The sequence below is a fragment of the Neofelis nebulosa genome, chromosome 4 (assembly GCF_028018385.1).
Source record: "Neofelis nebulosa isolate mNeoNeb1 chromosome 4, mNeoNeb1.pri, whole genome shotgun sequence".
NCBI classification, from domain to species: Eukaryota; Metazoa; Chordata; class Mammalia; order Carnivora; family Felidae; genus Neofelis; species Neofelis nebulosa.
Window position 1 is genome coordinate 151,383,261 of NC_080785.1, and position 18,050 is coordinate 151,401,310.

Genomic DNA, 18,050 nt, shown 5'->3' on the forward strand with positions numbered 1-18,050 from the left:
ACTAAATGTCTCAACCCCAGGAAAATCAGACCAAACTGTCCAAAGTGAGGTGGCCTAGAGACAGAGACCCTGTATCCTTCTCAGTTGTAAGCCACACTAGGTCTAGCTCATTCCCAGTAGAGAGAACCCTACACCACATTCCCCAAGTGTGGTCCATCATCCAAGGGCTTGGTGCCACCTCCACCTACAAGTCCTACTGATACCTAAGGCCAGGATCTTCCCTTCTCTTTTCCAAAGGCCTGCTAGTTGTCTTGCTCCCACTCACACACACAGCCTCTCATCCATCATCTCAGCTCCATCAGAGCACCACCCAGCTATCATTGCAGACCCTGCTGGTCTTCCCAGTGCTGTCCATCCCTTACATGTCATGGTGTTGCTGCAGCTGCAGATGCACTAAGTCGCTGGTAACTGCCTCACTGATCTACAGCTGTGCTGTCCCCAATACAGTAGCCATTAGCCATATGTGACTATTTAAATTTGAATTAAAACATAAAAATTAAGAATTCAACTTCTCAGTTATATTAAGCACATTTCAAGGATTCAGCAGCCACATATGGTTAGTGGTTACTGTACGAGACACTAAAAACAGAACATTTCCATCATCACAGAAAGTTCTGTTAGACAGCGCTGGTCTACAGCCTGGCCTTCTAGCACTGCCTTAGACTGCACTCCCTCCTCCGCAGCCCAGTTCCTTATCTCACCTCAAACAGGTCCTCCGTTCCCACCACACACCCTTGCCCATTCAGTCTGCACCACGCCCGCCCCTCGAGAAGGTGACTGTCCCGCCTTGCCGCCTACCACGGGCCCTCCGCTGGCATCCATGACCGCTGCGCCTCTCATACCAGAGTAGGTGCAGGGCAGATTAGACCTGATCACTCATTTGATCAGCAAACCTTCCAGACATCCACTCCGGGTGTCAGGTGCTGAGGACCCAGGTGATAGGCGGACCTTGACTTTGCTCGGGGATTCCCTGCCACGTCGATCCTGTCCAGCCCCGCCGAGGAATCCGGGCTCGGGACCGAACCGACCCCATCTCGGAGCCCAAGGACGCGAAGAGCAGCGCATGTCTCCCCCAAGTCGTCCCCGCCCGGCCCCAAGCTCCGGAGGAACCTTCAGGTCAACTCCAGCCCGGAGTCTCTCATCACAGGCTGTAAGCCCTGAGCTGTGAGCACCCTCGCTGGGCCGGCCGCAGCTGCGAAGGAAGCCGCGGGGACCCGCCCGGCTCGGAACCTAGCCGCCCCTCACTCACCCCCAGCCTCGGCCGCGGCGCCCCGGCTCACAACATCCGCCCAGCCTCTTGTCTACGGCGCGCCTCCAGGGCCAAACCGCGCGCCTGCCGCGCAGGCGCACCAGTCAGCGCCGGGCGTCCTCGAGGGAGCCCCCTCGCGGCCTCCAGCCGGGTAGTTCAGGGCCTCTGCGTCGCCGGACAGCCCAACCGCCTCTGACCCCCGCCTGCGCAAGAGAAGCACCTAGCCTAGCCGGGTCGGAATGCTATGTACTAACTGGAGCCCCAGGCCGCCTATCGCAACTCCTACCCATACCCGGAGGCCCAGCCCAGAGGTTGCTAGGACATTTGAAAGGCTCTCTGCCAAGGTCCCTGCTACCTGTCACCCCCACTTCCATTCAGGCCAGACAGGTCACCTCGCTTACCTTTCCTGGGATGGCACCTATGGCAAGGCGAGGGGAGCCTCTCTGGGCCCTGCTGCCAGGGGCGTGGGCTGACCTGCCTACAGCTGGGGCAGATAAGACAGCAAAAGGGGAAGGCCGCTTTGAGGCTGGGTCAGGGAACATTTGCCACTTTACGAGGAAAAGCTGAGGCTCAGAAAAGATTAATATCACACCACCCAGGGGCTCCCCAGCCTCTGGCAGCAATTATGTCCACACTAACTTCCCCTTCAGAGCAATGTGAGCTTCAGGGTGTCTCCATCCCTACCCCAGGGCACATCAAGTGTCCCCACTGAAACTTTCCAGCACCTGCCCACTACATAGGCCAGAGTAAGGGGCCTGACATTTCACCCAGGGGGCCTGAGGCCTGGCTCCACCCCCATTCCTGCCACTGGGTCTCAGGTCTGGCTCTAGCAGGCCTGGGATGGGGGTGTGGAGGCAGAGCCATCCAATCCCGTAGGGACAGGTTTCACAACTTCCCGGATGCGGCTGTGGTGGGTCACAGTGCAGCCTCCAGCCAGGAGAATGGGGTGGTTCCCACTGCTGCTGCTTCTGACACAGTGTTCAAGGGTCCCTGGTGAGTGCCCCGCTCCCTGATCCCCAATTGCCTTCAGGAAGGAGTCAGCCCTAGCTAGGCCCAGCCTGCTATTCAAGCCAGGAGCTCACTTTCCCACTAGGCATGGAGCAATGAGTGCTCTTGGCTTCTTGTGCGGAGCTGGGCAGCCCCTGCCTATTCAGGCCTGAGTTAGAACATCTGTTGTAGCACTGAGGCAGCATTGAAACTGCACAGATGCATGCACACGTGCAGGCAATTATCCCTCATGAGCCTCGTCTAACCCTCTAACCTAACATATGCCCTAGAGCTGATGAGAGCTCAGACTTGGACTCAGAATGCCTGGATTGAGTCTTTGCAGGGTAATTTAACAGCCCTGAGCCTTAGCATTCTCATCTGGGAGATGAAATGAGCTCCATAGGGCAGGCACCACCACCCACTGCTCTCATAAAGTGTAGGCTTTAGACCTGAGCCTAGTACTTTGCCCACTGTTGATAACTACCATGTCTGGGCCTGCTTCTCCCACCCTGTACAGGGGTGTGACCTTTGAACGTACCCACAGGGTCCATCCCAGAGGCCTTGTAGCTTTGATCCCCTGAATGAACCAAGCATGGATGTGCTGATATAAATGCATTGACATGCATGCCTATCCCCGCAGGGCAGCGCTCGCCCTTGAATGACTTCCAAGTGCTCCGGGGTACAGAGCTGCAACACCTGCTACATGCAGTGGGGCCTGGGCCTTGGCAAGAACATGTGGCAGATGCTGAGGAGTGTGCAGGGCGTTGCGGGCCCCTACTGGACTGCAGGTGAGTGGCCACAGGACTAGATAAGACTGGGTGGAAAGGGAACCTTGGTGATTCTGTGCCTTGTCCTCCCAGGGCCTTCCACTACAATGTGAGCAGCCACGGCTGCCAATTGCTGCCATGGACCCAATACTCACCCTATACACAGCTGCAACGTTCAGGGCGCTGTGATCTCTTCCAAAAGAAAGGTAAGTGGCTGTGGAGAAGGGTGGGCCATGGATAGGGCTGCTGAGGCCTCAGGACTTACTGACAACGGGTCTCTTGCTCCCAGACTATGTGCGGACCTGCGTCATGGACAATGGGGTCAAGTACCGTGGTACGGTGGCCATCACCACTGGCGGCCTACCCTGCCAGCGCTGGAACCATAGGTTCCCCAATGACCACAAGTAAGACACCTCCCGTCTGTCCTTGCCCGGCTGGCTCCTGCCCCCACCGCAACACGTATTGAATTGCTGCTCTCTGCACCAGGTACACGCCCACACTCCGGAACGGCTTGGAGGAGAACTTCTGCCGAAACCCCGACGGGGACCCAGGAGGTCCCTGGTGCTACACGACAGACCCTGCAGTGCGCTTCCAGACCTGCGGCATCAAGTCCTGCCGGGAAGGTAAGCCGCTCTGGGTCCAAACTGGAGGAACATGCCCACGCCCGTCCACGAACCCACCGGTACTGTCTCTCCAGCCGCTTGCGTTTGGTGCAATGGCGAGGAGTATCGCGGCGCAGTGGACCGCACCGAGTCGGGACGCGAGTGTCAGCGCTGGGACCTGCAGCGTCCACACGCGCACCCCTTTGAGCCCGGCAAGTACGTGTGCGCGGGCTCGGCACCTAGAGGGCCGGGCTAGGGGAGGGGCCAGGACTCCAGGGGCTGGGCCAGGTAAATAGCAGGGGACCGGCAGTGCCCGAGTCCCGGGGTTTTGTTCACGCCCTGCTACTGCCCTCAGGTTCCTTGACAAAGATCTGGACGACAACTATTGCCGGAATCCAGACGGCTCCGAGCGGCCCTGGTGCTATACCACCGACCCGAAGGTGGAGCGAGAGTTCTGCGACCTCCCTCGCTGCGGTAGGGCACGGGGGCGGGGCCTGGGAGGGCACCCAGGAAACGTGGGGGCGTGGCCTGACTGGGGAAAGAGGAGCGACTGGGCGTGACCCGGAGGTGGACCCACTGGAGTTGGCCTCGGCCTCAGCCCCAGCCCGGGTCTCAGCTCCCGCTCAGGCTCCGACCAGCCTTGGTCCATCCAAGGGTCGGAGGCACAGCCGCGCCACGAGGCCACGACGCTCAGTTGCTTCCGCGGGAAGGGCGAGGGCTACAGGGGCACGGCCAACACCACCGCCGCGGGCGTACCCTGCCAGCGGTGGGACGCGCAGAACCCCCATCAGCATCGTTTTGCTCCGGAGAAATACGCATGCAAGTGAGGTGGCGGGCCGCCGCTGGGGGCGTGCTCCTGCGGCGGGGACGTTAGGAGAGGGGTCCTGGGCGGCGCTTGAAGAAAGACGGCGGCCGGCGGGGGGGGGGGGGGGGGGGGGGAGGGGGGGCGGGGTTCCAGTCAAAGGCTGGCTGGCCCGCGGGATGGGCCCCACCAAGAGCTGAGGGAAGCGCCCGCCCAGGGACCTTCGGGAGAACTTCTGCCGGAACCCCGACGGCTCGGAAGCGCCTTGGTGCTTTACGTCACGGCCTGGCATGCGCGTGGCCTTCTGTTACCAGATCCGGCGCTGCGCCGACGACGTGCGGCCTGAGGGTAAGGCCCAAGCTGAAACTGGAGGCCTGGAGCGGGAGGGCTGGGGCGAGAACTCGCCAGTAGCCATCCCCGCCCGTCACAGACTGCTACCACGGAGTGGGGGAGCGGTACCGCGGCTTGGTCAACAGGACCCGCAAAGGTGTCCCGTGCCAGCACTGGTCCACAGAGATGCCACACATGCCGCAGTGAGTCGGCCCGCGCGCCCGGCCCCTCCCCTGCCGAACCCTAAAGCGGCACGCCGTAGCCTCTCCAACTGGAGCCCGGCAGGGTCAGGATTACCCTGCTAGGATTTTACTCCCTTGCCCACTCAGGTTCACACCCACCTCTGCCCCCCACGCGCATCTGGAGGAGAACTTTTGCCGGAACCCGGACAGGGATAGCCATGGGCCCTGGTGCTACACTACGGACCCGGGTACTCCGTTCGACTACTGTGCACTGCGACGCTGCCGTAAGTGACCCTCCCTCGGGGCCCCGCCCCCAGTCTCCACCAATGAAGGCTGGCTCCCTCAATGCAGGTGAACTTGGTTCTTTCAGATGACGACCAACCACCGTCCATCCTGGAGCCCCCAGGTATGCACTTGGACCAGGTGTGGGTTGGGGTCTCTTTGGGGCCTCCATCTAGTTGGGAGTTTCCCGTGCCCCATCCTGTCCCCCAGACCAGGTGGTGTTTGAGAAGTGTGGCAAGAGGGTGACCCGCCTGGACCAGCAGCGCTCCAAGCTGCGTGTGGTGGGGGGCCAGCCTGGGAACTCGCCCTGGACAGTCAGCTTGCGCAATCGGTGAGGCACACTGCCTCTCCTCAAGAGAGGAGCTGAGGATATATCCTCCGTGCTAATGCCAGGGGAGTGGGAACCTGTCCCTGGCCTCAGAGGTCCTGGCCAAGAGATGGCAGGTCCAGCCTGTGTCCCAGAACTCACTGTTTTCTCCTAATCTCTACTCCTCCAGGCAGGGCCAGCATTTCTGCGGGGGTTCCCTAGTGAAGGAGCAGTGGGTACTGACGGCCCGGCAGTGCTTCTCCTCCTGGTGAGCCTCCCTTGGATTTGGGGACCCAGTCCCACCCCCCTGCCTTCTTCTTCTCCTTAGCCACCTTTCCCAGGTGAGCCTTGGGGCAGCAGGCTGCGTGTCATGACTGATCTAGCAGAGCTTCTCCCCCAGCCATATGCCTCTCATGGGCTATGAGGTGTGGTTGGGCACCTTGTTCCAGAACCCACAGCCAGGAGAGCCAGGCCTGCAGCAGGTCCCAGTGGCCAAGATGGTGTGTGGGCCCTCCGGCTCCCAGCTTGTTCTGCTCAAGCTGGAGAGGTGTGTGACAAGTCAAGAAGGTGTGAGGTGGGGCTGACCCTTGGGGGCTCATATCCTGAGTGCCCTCATTTCCCATTAAAGACCTGTGACCCTGAACCAGCGAGTGGCACTCATCTGCCTGCCCCCCGAGAGGTATGTGGTTCCACCAGGTACCAAGTGTGAGATCGCAGGCTGGGGTGAGACCAAAGGTAAGAAAAAGCACAGCACAGCGGCATGGACTACCCCAGGCAGGAGGCCTAGCCTCAAATTCTATCCAGAGGCCCTCTCCTTCCCATTCCTCTTACTGTAGGTACAGGGAATAACAAAGTCCTGAATGTGGCCTCGCTGAATGTCATCTCCAACCAGGAATGTAACATCAAGCACCGAGGACGCATACGGGAGAGTGAGATGTGCACTGAGGGACTCTTGGCCCCTGTGGGAGCCTGTGAGGTCTGTACCAGGGTCCCATTCCCAGCTCAGGGAGGGTCTGGGAAGCTGAAAATGGACTACTTTATCCACAAGGGGGCTAGTCTCTGCCTTGGCCTAGGGCTCTCTTACCAGTTCTTCCATCTACCAGGGTGACTACGGAGGCCCACTTGCCTGCTTTACCCATGACTGCTGGGTCCTGGAGGGAATTATAATCCCCAACCGAGTGTGCGCCCGGCCCCGCTGGCCAGCCATCTTCATGCGTGTCTCTGTGTTTACGGACTGGATTCACAAGGTCATGCGGCTGGGCTAGGCCCAGCCTTCAATCCCGTTTACTTTGGAGAGAGAACAAAGGTTGTTGTCAGACATAAAGCTGCCTCTCCTCTTTATATCTGTGCAGGATGCTTCTTAGCCTCTGCTAGGAAATCAGTTGCTGTATGCACGTGGTTCAAGCCCAGCATAGCTGGGTTAGGAGACCTGGTTTTTAGGACTACCTTAGCCTGTGGCCACTGTGGAAGAGCAGGGCCTCACTAGTTCCCTAGACAAACTGGTGGTAAGAGAAGGGTGGTGTAGGGCAGTTTCTAACAGAAGGAGCTGCTGCAGAGACAGCTAGCCTGGGAGTATCCCAGTTGGCCCTGACAGGCAGCAGCTGACCCTCTCACTGTCCCCTCCCTCTCACATTGGAGGTAGGTGAGGTCCTTAAGGTTACCACACCCAGAGCCTATGGTCTCTGAACCCCCAGGGTGAGGCTGGAGTTAGGGATGGCTTGGTACAAAGTACCAGCAGGAACCAGATTCTGTGTCCTCATTTATTATGACTGTATAGCCTACATTCCTCAGCTCACCCATCCATGGAGTCCAGAGCCCAGGAATCCTCTCGCCGATCTGCCAGACCCGGGGGCTCTCCAAGAGGAAAGTGTGGTTTATGCCAACCAGCTCATGCAGGGAGGCATGGCTTCAGCTGCCCAAGTGCGTGTGCAGCCAAAGCACAGCATTCATGAAGCTGTCTGACTCCACCTCCACTTCTGAAAGTGCATGGGTGCTTTTGGGATAGAGCAGGAGCCTGTAGTGGTCGGGCAGCAATGTCTGAGATTGGACGGCTCTCTCTGCTCACCTGCCCACCAGCTGCCAGGGCTGTCCTGATGCACTCACCGAACAGGCACGTTCCGGGCCTTGAGGGCACGGTAATACTCCATGCCTTGCTTGAAGGGCACACGCCGGTCCTCCTGGCCTAGCATCAGTAGTAGTGGTGTCTTCACCTGGGGATGTGGGGAGTGGTAGTGAGCAGGGCCCCAAGGCTCTGGACAGATTGGCAGCACACTGGGCAGAGGGAGGGATGTATACCTGAGGGGTATACTTGATGGGTGACTTGTCCAGCATCTCAGCCCACACGCTGACGTCTGGCAGGCAGTCACTGCGGTAGGGGAAGCCAGCCTCCACCACGCACCTGTAAGAGACTGCGCTGATGCAGCCCCAGGAGCCCTGAAGCATGGGGGCTCCATGGGGGTATGAGGTGACAGAGAAGGGCAGGGACCTGTGGAGCACACTCACCAGTCAGGGATGTCAGTGGAGCCCATCATGGAGGCAATGTTGATCACAGGGTTCCTCACTACACAGGCACTGTAGGTCTCAGGATACTGACCAATCAAGTGGCAGGAGAGGAAGCCACCGTGGGAACCACCCATAAGAGCTACTCGGTCAGCATCAAAGTGTTCCTCCTGGAGCACCTGCTCTACTGCAAACTACAGGGTGGGGCAGAGTGTGCTGCAGCCAGCTGCCCACCCAGCTGAATGGAGCACACCCTAACGGTTTACCCCCCAGCCCCTGCTACCTGGACATCCTTCACATCCTGGTGGCCCACGTTGCCGGGAAGGGAGAGGATGCTGTCCTGGCCAAAACCCGTAGAGCCACGATAATTCACTGGAAGCCAGAGAGGAACCAGACAGGGTGATTAAGGGACATTCCCAGCCCTCTGGACACTCTTTTCACCCATCTGTGAAGTAGGCTTTGAGGCCAGCTGTACCACAGACTGTCAAGGCGAAGGGGCCAAGAGATTTGAGGCTGTTGCCCAGTGACCACAGCACTTTCCATGGAAGTCCCTATGGAGCCTGAGGCTGGTCCACGCCAGTTCCTGGTGATGGTTGCCAGGTCCAGGCTGCAGAGAAGCCTGGAGACTAGGGTGGTACCTATGATGCTTGTACAAACCAGACCACTCCATCACCCTCCACAGTCTTACCACTGCCACAGCGCCCTGCTCACTCACCTAAGAGTACTGCAAAACCCATTTTGCAAAGCATGGCTGGGAACAGCATCCAGGCAGTGACAAAGGATGAATGGGGTCCCCCTGCAGACATGGAGCAGAGGGTGAAAGAGCCAGCTAGGACGAGTGATGGGAGGGCAGGGGCTCCTAGACCAGGTGCCTACCATGGGGCATGACGACCATGGGCACTTGGGTCTTATCTGGAGGGTTGCTGGGCTGTAGAAGGATTGCTTCAAAGTCAAGGCCGGCTGCAGGGAAAAGACAGCAGTCAGCAGAGCCAGTCCTGCTGCCCAGGGGCTTCCTGAGCTGTAGTTGCAGGTCTGGGGCTGACCTCTGGAAGAGTGATCTGGCCAAGGTAGCCTGCACTGAGACACTTGGACCCCAGGAGTCACACTCCTGCCCTAGTCAAGGACCCCAATCAGTTGGAACAGCATTTTGGATGAGGGGTGGCCAGAGACCTCAAATAAGGCCTGTCTTCTTTGAGCCTTGGTTTCCCTACTGCAGAGGATTTGGCCTGGTGATGCCCAGCCCTGATACCCAGAGTAGGTGTCCAGATACCCAGAGGCTATTCCCCATAACCATGCCTAAGAGGAACAGAAAACCTCTTAGAGGTAATCCCAAGAAACCCCACAATGTGAGACCGGAGGCAAGAACGGTGACCACAGAAGCCGTGTGCTGGGGAACTTGGAGAAGGTGTCCCTCTGCCATGGCCCAGCTCACCATACTGCACATTCTCTTGCTCTGGCGGTGGCTGCAGTACCCGGATGGCCCAGGAGATGTCCGGAATAGGCTCAGCCTCCTCCAGGGTCACCCACAATACTGCCTGCTCCTTCCCCGCAGGAGGCAGGAACCCAACTTTCTGCCAAGGGGAAAGAGTGTGTCATAGGTGGTCTGGCTGCCTCCCTGCCCTTCTACCTCTGCCCAGGGTGGGAGGTGGGCAGCTCTCACTATGCTTGGGCCTTCTACCCACCTCCAGAGGGTACATCCTCCAGAGAGACTCCTGTTGTGAGCTGGTATATACAGAGGCACAAACACGCACACACCTCCCTTCTGAGCCTTTAGGTTCTACTGTCTCCTTGTGCTCTGCTACGTCAGAGTATTGGCCACTTTCCCAGGCACCCTGTTCTTTATAGAGCAGACCTACACCTGGTAGTTCCAATGGGTGCCAGACCTTGTGGACCATCCTGGGCCTGCGTCTTGGTCTCTCAAATGCTAACCAGCCATGGTCAGACTCAGGCCAGTTCTCTGACCTAGGGAGGTCTGCCTACTCAGAACCCTCACCTCCGGTCTGGGGCCCACCAACACTCACCAGGCTTGGGGGCAGGCTGGGCGTGGAGAACTGTGCCACCATGAGGTCCCGGTCAATTGCCAGCAGCTTCCAGCTTCCACCAGACCCCCCTGGAGAAGGCAGATGCTACCACCTTTCCCACCCACTCCCTGCATAACCAGGGTCCCAGGCTGGTGGCTGTATACCAAGGTGTCCCTTTTACCTTGAGAAGCAAAGGGACACCCACAAAAGGACACCCTACTGCACATAGCCATGGGCGAGCCTCCTGCTTAGTCCCTTGTTCATCCAGCAGATGCTAACTAAGCCCAGGGACTGCCAGATCTGGGGACACAACAGACTTCCATGGCACGTCCACCCACCACTTAATGACTACAGTCTTAAAGGCTGGCAGCTAGGCCTGGGGGGTTGGAGTGCTGCTGATTCTGGGCAGTGGGTCCAAGGAGATTCTTAAGCAGGGAATGTATCATGAGATACAGTTTAGGAACAATACTCTGAAAGCTTTGTGGAGGAATGACTATCGTCAGGGCAGGCATAGAACTCAAAAGACATTTTAGTGGCAGCGTCACAGGCCCACATAAGAGGAAGATGAGGGAGCCAGCACAGGGTTCCTCATGGGCCTTGGGATGGCAGAGCCGCCTCTGAGGTTTTGGAGGCCAGGGAAGGATGACTCTGGCAGATCTTGGCAAGAGAAAACTTTGTAGGTTTAAGGAGCAGGGGTGTGCGGAAGCAGGGCCGGGATGTGCAGAGCAGAGTGGAGAAGGGAGACAGTCTGTTGGCTGGGAAGGTCCTGCATGGTCAGTATCCTTGAGAGATGCAGTAAAGGCTGCAGAACAGCCAGCGGTGCAGAGTGGCCCAGAGTGCCACTACTGCCCCATGTGCGGGAGTCCCAGTCCCACCCCTGGCCTGGCTGGCTTGCTCACCAGCCCTGCTCACCAGCTGTCAGGGAGGTCACAGTGCCCATCTGGGTGTCCACAACAAACAGGTCCTGAAGCAAAGGGGAGCCCACATGTGGCACCACATCCAAGAGCCCTATGAGTCCCTCTCCCACCTCCTCTCTTAGGGACCTGTGGGCCAGGGCAGGGCTGTAAGCAATTATGGCAACAGCTCCTCAGTGCAGTAAGTAGTGGCTTGAAGGCCTGGACTCAAATCCCAGCCCCATCACAACTTGCTGCCTGACTCTGGGCAAGGCAAGGAATGCCTCCCAGCCCCTGAAGTAGCACGAGGAACAAATGATATCACACTCAAAAGTCTGGCACACTGTAGGTGTCCCCACCCAATTCCTGGGAGAAAGCCTCTGTCCCATCTCTGTCAGTTCCCTGTATAGTGTTTGGGGACCCACCCTAGTGGCAGCCCCCTTGTTCTCCAGCTGGAAATGCCTGGGAGAAGGGGAATCACACATTTGCCTCAGGAGGAAAGGCCAAGGGTTCTGTCGTGGGGCACCAGGGCAGACAGCAGCCTCCTCAAGAAAAAGCAAGTCCAGGACAGGGGCAGGCAGGGAAGGGACTCACAAGACCTTATGGCTAGGAATTCCAGCTAGCAGTGTGCATATGCTATGCCCCAGGCCCAGGGCTCCTGGAGGTTGGTCAGAGAGTCTGCCTCTCAACACAGGGCCCCTTACCTGCCGGCTACGCTGAGCTGAGTCAAAAACCACTCTCAGGCTGTCAGCTGACCAGCATCCCAAAGGCAGAAGGCTGCAGTAGATCCCAGAGAAGTCCTCTGCAAAGATGGGAGGGCTGAGGGCTATATCTGGCAGTGGACGTATGGGAGGTCAAGACTATGAGGCAGGCTGGGCTGCTGAGGAATTCACAAGAGGCCCCTGCAGCTGTGACAGAATGGCAGTCTTACACATGGGGATACCCTAGGTGATGAGGGGGTGCCTGAGAGGGGGCTGGGGGTGGACACCTCTGAGGACCCAGGAGAGGCAGAGTTCAAGAGCTTCTGAGAGAAACCATAGCTGCTTGGAAGAAAAGCACTGGCTCTCCTATGAACTGCTCTTATTGGGTCTCTGATAGGGACCAAGTGCTGCAACCAAGATGACACCTTTCTGTCTATTATGGTGTTTAGCAGAGTGCCTGGCAAAGAGGGCTGAATAAATTCCATACTTCAATATCACTCATTTAACCCTCACTACAATGCTATAAAGAAGCACAGATCCATCCCCACACAGATAATAAATGAAGCTCAAAGAGGTGAGGACACCACCCAAGGACCCATAGCTAATAAGGAACAGAGCTGGGATTCAGACCAGATCCCCACCACTGTATCCCTGCAACCCCAAAAGAAGATAAAGACAACATATCTTGTTCACTGGACCCCTGGAACTGAGCAGGTGTCCTGAACAAAGAGACTATAATCCCTCAGGTCCTTGGGATGGTTCAGGATCCCAAACAAAGCAGTGAACACTTGAGACTGTGACCAGACCCTGTTGGCCAAGAGCTACCCACCCAGAGACCCCACTGACTCAAAGGCTTGGATGGGACAAACGCTAGGGTGGGGACTGGGAGTGGAACAATGCAGTACCCTTGAGCTTGGAGCATTTCAAGTAGGACATTCCAACCTAGTGCACTTTCTGAGACCCCACTGGAACAGAGGATTTAACCAGCCACTGGAAACATAAGGTCTACCGAGGAGATGCAGCACGGGGATGAAACCATCTAAATCCCCTGCCAGCCTGGGCCACTCTGATCTCAGCTTTGGTCCAGCTGACTTCCTTCTATCAGAACCGCTCCCTATGGTGATGGCCCCACTCCCTGTGCAGGCTGGTCATGGGGCTGGCCCAACAGGGAGGGATACTTCAGATACTTCAGATGGAACCCAGGAAAGAAGAGCTGAGGCAGCTGGCCCTGCATGCAAATGACAGATGGAGGGAAAACAGAACTGCAGTCTTCACTGCATCCACCCAAAGACACACCCCTTACCTCCCAGCTGCCGAGGCACGACGTCCACCACCACTGAAGTCACCTTGGTATACCAGTCGTACTGCAAGAGAACACCCTGGTCAGGCCCACCAAGGGACTGGCAGCATCCTGAGGGCACAGAGCTCTGTACCCATCCTCTTCTCTGATAACCCTGGGTAGCCTCAGGGGAGGGGAGGACCTGAGACAAGCCCAATGTATCTCCTTTCTGGTGACCTGGACAGACATCTGGAGGGGCCTCTGACTTTCACAGGGAGCCCAGAGCTCTTCTTGGGGAAGGACTAAGACTCTAACTGCACACTTTATCCTAGCCCCTTGCAGAGCCTGGCCGATGAGAAGAAAAAGGAGGAGCATTCTCGTAGACAGAGGGTGCTCCAAGGTGGTGAGTCCTGACAGCAAAGCCCCCCCCCCCCCCCCCCCATGCCAGCACGCTTAGCCTCGAGGGACTGGCCCTGGGAAGACAGGCAAAACTCACACCATCACGGCACCCAGGACAGAAGGGTGCCCATGAGGGGCCCATGAGGAGATGAAGCTGACCCTTCTGCTCTCATCCACCATCCTTCCTCTTGCTGACCACTCCCAGCCCACCTCCAGCTCACCAGACATAGCTGACTACATTGATGATGGGGGACCAGAGATGGGTACTGCAGGTAGATGACGCGACACTGGTCTGGGCTCAGCCGGGGAGAGGACACAGCCAAAGAGTCATCTGAGAGAAGCTCTAGACCAGATGAAAATGTGAGCATCATGCAGGCTGGCAAGGCCAGCGTGTGTCAACAAAGCACAGGTGGGCACCAGCACTTACCACACTGACCCCCGGTGAGGTCCACGTAGTAAAGGGCTGACCTGGAACCACCAGAGAGACACTCAGCTTCAGAACCAGCCTGAGCTGTGAGGCCCCCTGTCCTGCTCTGCTTCCTCACCTGCGATTGGTGCAGAAGCGGATGCCCAGCCTGAAGGGCTCATGCCACCAACCTACAAACACCACACCTGTGTCTCCAGGGGCCCAGAATGCCTGTAAACAAAACCCCAGGGCAAGTGTGAACAAGGGGCAGTGGCTCAAGCAGGGCCCCCCAGACTCCAGGAGTGGGGTAGGCCAAGTCAGTGCTAACCTGTCCAGGGGACACACTCTCAGGGACCCCCTCAAGCACAGAGATGTTGCCGCTCTCAACATCCAGCACGCAGAGCACAGGAGTGCTTTTGGAAACCATGTTTTCTCCCCAGTCTTCGTAAAACACAAACTGATCCCCCTAAGAACACAAGACACTCAATGCCCAGCCTGTCTTGCCTGCCCCCTAGAAGCCAGCGCGCCCCCCCCCCCCCAACCAGTTCTGGCAGGCACAATGTGGGCAGGGAGCACGCTGAGCCCTAGGCTGCCCAGAAGGGCCTTCTTGGACTGGCCATTGAACACGAGCACCTTGATGGCCTGGTCTGGCTTCTTCGGCCTGGCCATTTCATCATCACTGCCACTGATGTCCAAGGCTTTTGTCTGAAAGAAGGACTCAGCCTTGGGGCGCTTCTTCTCTGCCACGTACAACAAGTGTGTCTCCGAGTGCGACCAGGACAGGCAGCCAAAGCAGTCTGGGTGCAAGGAAGGCTGATCAGGGGGAGCCCTGGGCTATGGCTGCCCCTCCTGTCCACCCTATCTGCTCACCAGCCAGCTGTCTCACCGTCCTCATACACAAGCCCATGTTTCTCCAGCAGCGACAGGTTGAAGCTCTTGAGCTTCCGGTTCTTCTCCCAGACCTGAGGACATCTGGGCATCAGGTTACCTGTCCCCCTCCCCACAACAGAACCTCATCTGTGGGACTGAGCCCCCAGTTGCCCACGACCTGGTCTCATGCAGACTCACCTCCAGGAACTGCTTCTCCTCCCCAGGGCTCGTGCCTCCAGCCTTGCGCAGCACAGCTTTCATGGCGCCTGAAGGAGAGTCTCTGCTCAGCAGCCTGAAGAGAACACAGGTAGCAGTTCGGGATTATACAGTGATAGCCCCATCCTGCCCCCTTATTGACCACAACCTCTTAGACAAGATTCTTGACACTTTGGTCCCACATCAGCCCCTGCAGCCCTTCTAGCTCCACCACGGCAGCTGGCCTTGCCTCTCCTGCCTGGTGCAGAGGCTGTACTCTCCCCAGCCTCCCTGAAGCTCCATGGGCTCTAGTCCGGGCCCAAATGTGGACAAAGCCTCCAGTGCTTATCAGGCCATGTTACTGAGCTTACAAGGGGCAAGAACCTGGCTCCTGGCCTCCCTTCAGGGCCCTACCTGCACCAAGACACATGGTACACAAGGCTTTCATAAAAGGTTTGCAGATGGCTATGGTTTTGCCCACAAGCTTCTTCCCTCAAACTTACTCCCCGCGGGTCTCCACACTGTTGCCTGCAGGCCCTGAGAACACCACTGAATCCCCGTCGTGGAACACCAGGTACTGGCGGCAAAATCGGATGTTCTCCATGCGTTCCAAGTCCCTCTGTGTCCACTCTGTGAGGACAGGCATGAGACTGCTAACAAGACTGACCAGTCCCAGTACAGGCTCCTCTCAACACTGCCCCCACCCTAGGAAAGCCCAGCCCACCTCCCCAGTCTGTCTCCAGATATCCTGGATGCAGGATGGACAACACTTGGCCACAACTCAGGTGTAGGCCTGAGCCGATGGCATGTCAAGAGAGAAATCACTACTGCTCCCAGTAGCCACCACCTCCACTCTAGAACTTGAAAGGAGCCTGGCACGTGTAGGGGATAGGTTGAGGGGGTGAGCCTACAAGGCCCACACCATGTATCCCGGTCTGAATTCTACTCCCACACGCTCAACTCATGCAATCAAGGGCACCATGCCAGAAGACACCGAGCAGCGTCCCCCATACACCTGTATGTAGGGCCCTCTGAGGGGTGCACCCTCCCACCCCTAAGTCCACGTTCTCCAAGCCCCGTCTTCTTCCACACACTCGTGTGCACTGTCAAGCATAAAGCCCTCCACATCTCCCTTCTCTCCACGCGAGCGCACGGCCCCGGAATGGGCCTGCCACTCGATTCCCCTCCATACACACACCGGTGTGCACCGTCCGATAGCGGCCCCCGTACTGCGTGGTGACATCCGGGCCCAGGCAGGCGGCGCTCAGCGCGGGTTGGCGGCTAAGACCCCGGTACAGCGCCGCCGCCTCCTCGGGCTCGTTCAGCAGCACCTGCGCAGGGGACACACCAGGGTCAGGCCCGGCTCGGGCTGCAGGGGCCACGGGCACCGCGGGCCGAGCCCTCACCTGGCGCTCCATGATACCGCTCGGCCGCCGGGGCGGGACGGGGCGGCGAGTGCTGGCGCCCGGAAGTGAGGCTCCGGGGGGCGGAGCCAGGAACGGCCCCGCCTGTTGAGCCACCGAGCATAGTGGGAGGGGCGGGGGTTCTGACGAATGGGCGAGGACCCTAAGCAGAGGGGCGGAACCTCAAGGGTGAGGACGCGAGTTCTGTGAGTGAGTCGTCTGAGCTTTGGACCCGGGAGTCCGGGAGGGTGGGGGCAGGCATCTGGAGGAAAGGAACAGGCATTTCCGGGAGGGCGAACTGGTCTGAGGCCAAATCCCAGACCTGGTACTAGGAGAGGAGGAAATGAAGTCTCTGAGTAGAGGGGCTGGCTCTAGGAAACGGAATACAGGATCGGTCTGTAGGCAGTGCGGGGCCTGTGAGCAGTTACGTGGCTCGAGCGAGGAGGTGAGGTCTGAGTCGGGAATAGCCAGTGAGGTGAAAGAAGCTAGGTCGGACGGGGGTGGGCCCTAAGAAGGACAGGGCCTTGGGGGGGTGGGGGGACGCGGATCAACAGATCTTTGAAGATAAGGGCGGGGCGGGACGGGGCAGAGCCAAATAAGGGTCGGATTCACGAAAAGGCGGAGAGGGCGTGTCCAGGAGAGGCGAGGTAGGGGCTGAAGCTGGCCCCAGCAGGCATCTTCCGCGGCCCTGGGGCTGACTGTTCCTCCTGGTCCATTACTTAGCAAACAAACATTCACCAGCAGGTACCAGTCCCTGTTCTGGAGGGGCTCCCAGGTAGATGCGGAGAGAAGGACCGAGGTGCACTCCTCTGGCGGAGCGCGCAGAGCCCTGGGGTGCGGGTTAAAGAAGGGCGGATGCTGAGCTCTCCGGGTGTCGCCTGGGCTTATCGGCCACCAGGCCTACTCTAAGAGCTATCTGTCCTTGCAGCCCTCAACGGCCCTTACTGCCTCAGTGGCACCTTACTGGGGATCATGAGAGGGTGGATCTTACCTCCCCAGGCCTCATCCAAAACTTTTGGGTGCAGAGGGCCTGATGGGGGTCAGGCCGCACCCAGAACCAGAAAACTTCCCGTGGACAGGAGAACCTGGGTAGGTAGGCTCCCTCAGCGCAGTGGCACAGGACTGGGTGGGTTATGATGGCAGAGGAGGGCGGGAGAGACTGGGCAGCAGTCAGGCTAGTAGCAATGTCCCCTACTCCATATACCCTGAGCCTGGGTGGTCTTCCACATCTCAGGGACCAGGCTTCCTGCACTCTGCCTTGCCTCTGAGATCCCCACTTGCCTGGACTGCAGCTTCCCCTTCCCCATCAACCACACTGGACTAGTTAAGTAAGAACAGTCCCTACTTTCTGAGGCCACTTGCACTTGTGACCACCGAGTATGTACAAGCCTGTCAAGGCCAGAACTGAGAGGAAAGAGTGACTGCAGCCACCAAGCTGAGTGGAAAGGTTGAAAACTAAGATGTTCACCACAGTGTTATTTATTATTTTAAGGAAAACCGGGACCATGGTGCCCAGCCTTCAGGGTGTGTACTATAGACTGGCTATAAATTCATCATGCAACTCTCTGGAGGCTGGGCATTGGAGAATAAACGTCTAAGTACCTGGGATGAACATGTAGAAATAAACAGGAGGCTAGAAAACAGAAGGTACTGCACCTTCTGGCTTCTGTTTAAAATGAAAAAGAAAAACAGGAAGTAAGGACATATGTTAACATACTAACTCTGGAGGAAGGTCAGAGGTGAGGCTGATACTCTTTTCCTTTATCTGTATCTTAAGAATTTTCTAGCAGCTCTGGGTTACTCTAGTAAGGAGGTTCACCCATGCTGTTGGGAAAGAACTAAGGTCTGGCAGCCTGCAAGAGTTGAGGGGTTGGGA

At 57.9% G+C, this 18,050-nt stretch overlaps 3 protein-coding genes across 16 annotated transcripts in view; 1 reads left to right on the plus strand and 2 right to left on the minus strand.

Annotated features, from left to right (window-relative positions):
• RNF123 (ring finger protein 123) overlaps positions 1 to 1,765 on the minus strand; it is a 30,028-nt gene extending 28,263 nt beyond the window's left edge. For 3 of the 8 annotated variants that reach the window (XM_058726913.1, XM_058726907.1, XM_058726912.1), the window contains exon 1: positions 1,250 to 1,379. The gene's annotated coding sequence lies outside the window, so the exon portion shown is untranslated. The other 5 variants (XM_058726915.1, XM_058726911.1, XM_058726910.1 and 2 more) reach the window with 4 other exon arrangements.
• Positions 1,766 to 2,029: 264 nt separating this feature from the next.
• On the plus strand, positions 2,030 to 6,849 carry MST1 (macrophage stimulating 1). Of its 6 annotated transcripts, none has more exons than XM_058726922.1 (18): positions 2,030 to 2,242; positions 2,877 to 3,024; positions 3,097 to 3,209; positions 3,293 to 3,407; positions 3,490 to 3,626; positions 3,701 to 3,821; positions 3,961 to 4,079; positions 4,260 to 4,428; positions 4,625 to 4,755; positions 4,838 to 4,940; positions 5,067 to 5,203; positions 5,290 to 5,325; positions 5,412 to 5,532; positions 5,699 to 5,776; positions 5,909 to 6,055; positions 6,137 to 6,243; positions 6,345 to 6,484; positions 6,612 to 6,849. In XM_058726922.1, exons 1-18 carry the CDS (start codon positions 2,149 to 2,151, stop codon positions 6,771 to 6,773), a joined length of 2,178 nt encoding a protein of 725 aa, XP_058582905.1. In that variant the 5' UTR covers positions 2,030 to 2,148; the 3' UTR covers positions 6,774 to 6,849. The 6 variants fall into 6 exon arrangements, with proteins under 6 accessions (XP_058582905.1, XP_058582906.1, XP_058582911.1 ...); XM_058726923.1 differs by having other exon boundaries at positions 4,722 to 4,755; positions 4,819 to 4,940; XM_058726928.1 differs by having other exon boundaries at positions 3,701 to 3,817; positions 4,244 to 4,428.
• Positions 6,850 to 7,254: 405 nt separating this feature from the next.
• APEH (acylaminoacyl-peptide hydrolase) lies at positions 7,255 to 16,306 on the minus strand. 2 transcript variants are annotated; one of them, XM_058726920.1, is made up of 22 exons: positions 16,178 to 16,306; positions 15,970 to 16,102; positions 15,275 to 15,401; positions 14,775 to 14,868; positions 14,593 to 14,668; positions 14,340 to 14,503; positions 14,035 to 14,172; positions 13,846 to 13,937; positions 13,728 to 13,768; positions 13,522 to 13,643; positions 12,926 to 12,986; positions 11,626 to 11,723; positions 10,941 to 10,992; positions 10,029 to 10,117; positions 9,440 to 9,578; positions 8,884 to 8,967; positions 8,723 to 8,803; positions 8,291 to 8,379; positions 8,011 to 8,201; positions 7,804 to 7,906; positions 7,612 to 7,718; positions 7,255 to 7,522 (listed from the first exon to the last, which is right to left on the minus strand). In XM_058726920.1, exons 1-22 carry the CDS (start codon positions 16,187 to 16,189, stop codon positions 7,417 to 7,419), a joined length of 2,199 nt encoding a protein of 732 aa, XP_058582903.1. In that variant the 5' UTR covers positions 16,190 to 16,306; the 3' UTR covers positions 7,255 to 7,416. The 2 variants fall into 2 exon arrangements, with proteins under 2 accessions (XP_058582903.1, XP_058582904.1); XM_058726921.1 differs by lacking the exon at positions 14,035 to 14,172.
• Between the last annotated feature and the right edge of the window lie 1,744 nt (positions 16,307 to 18,050).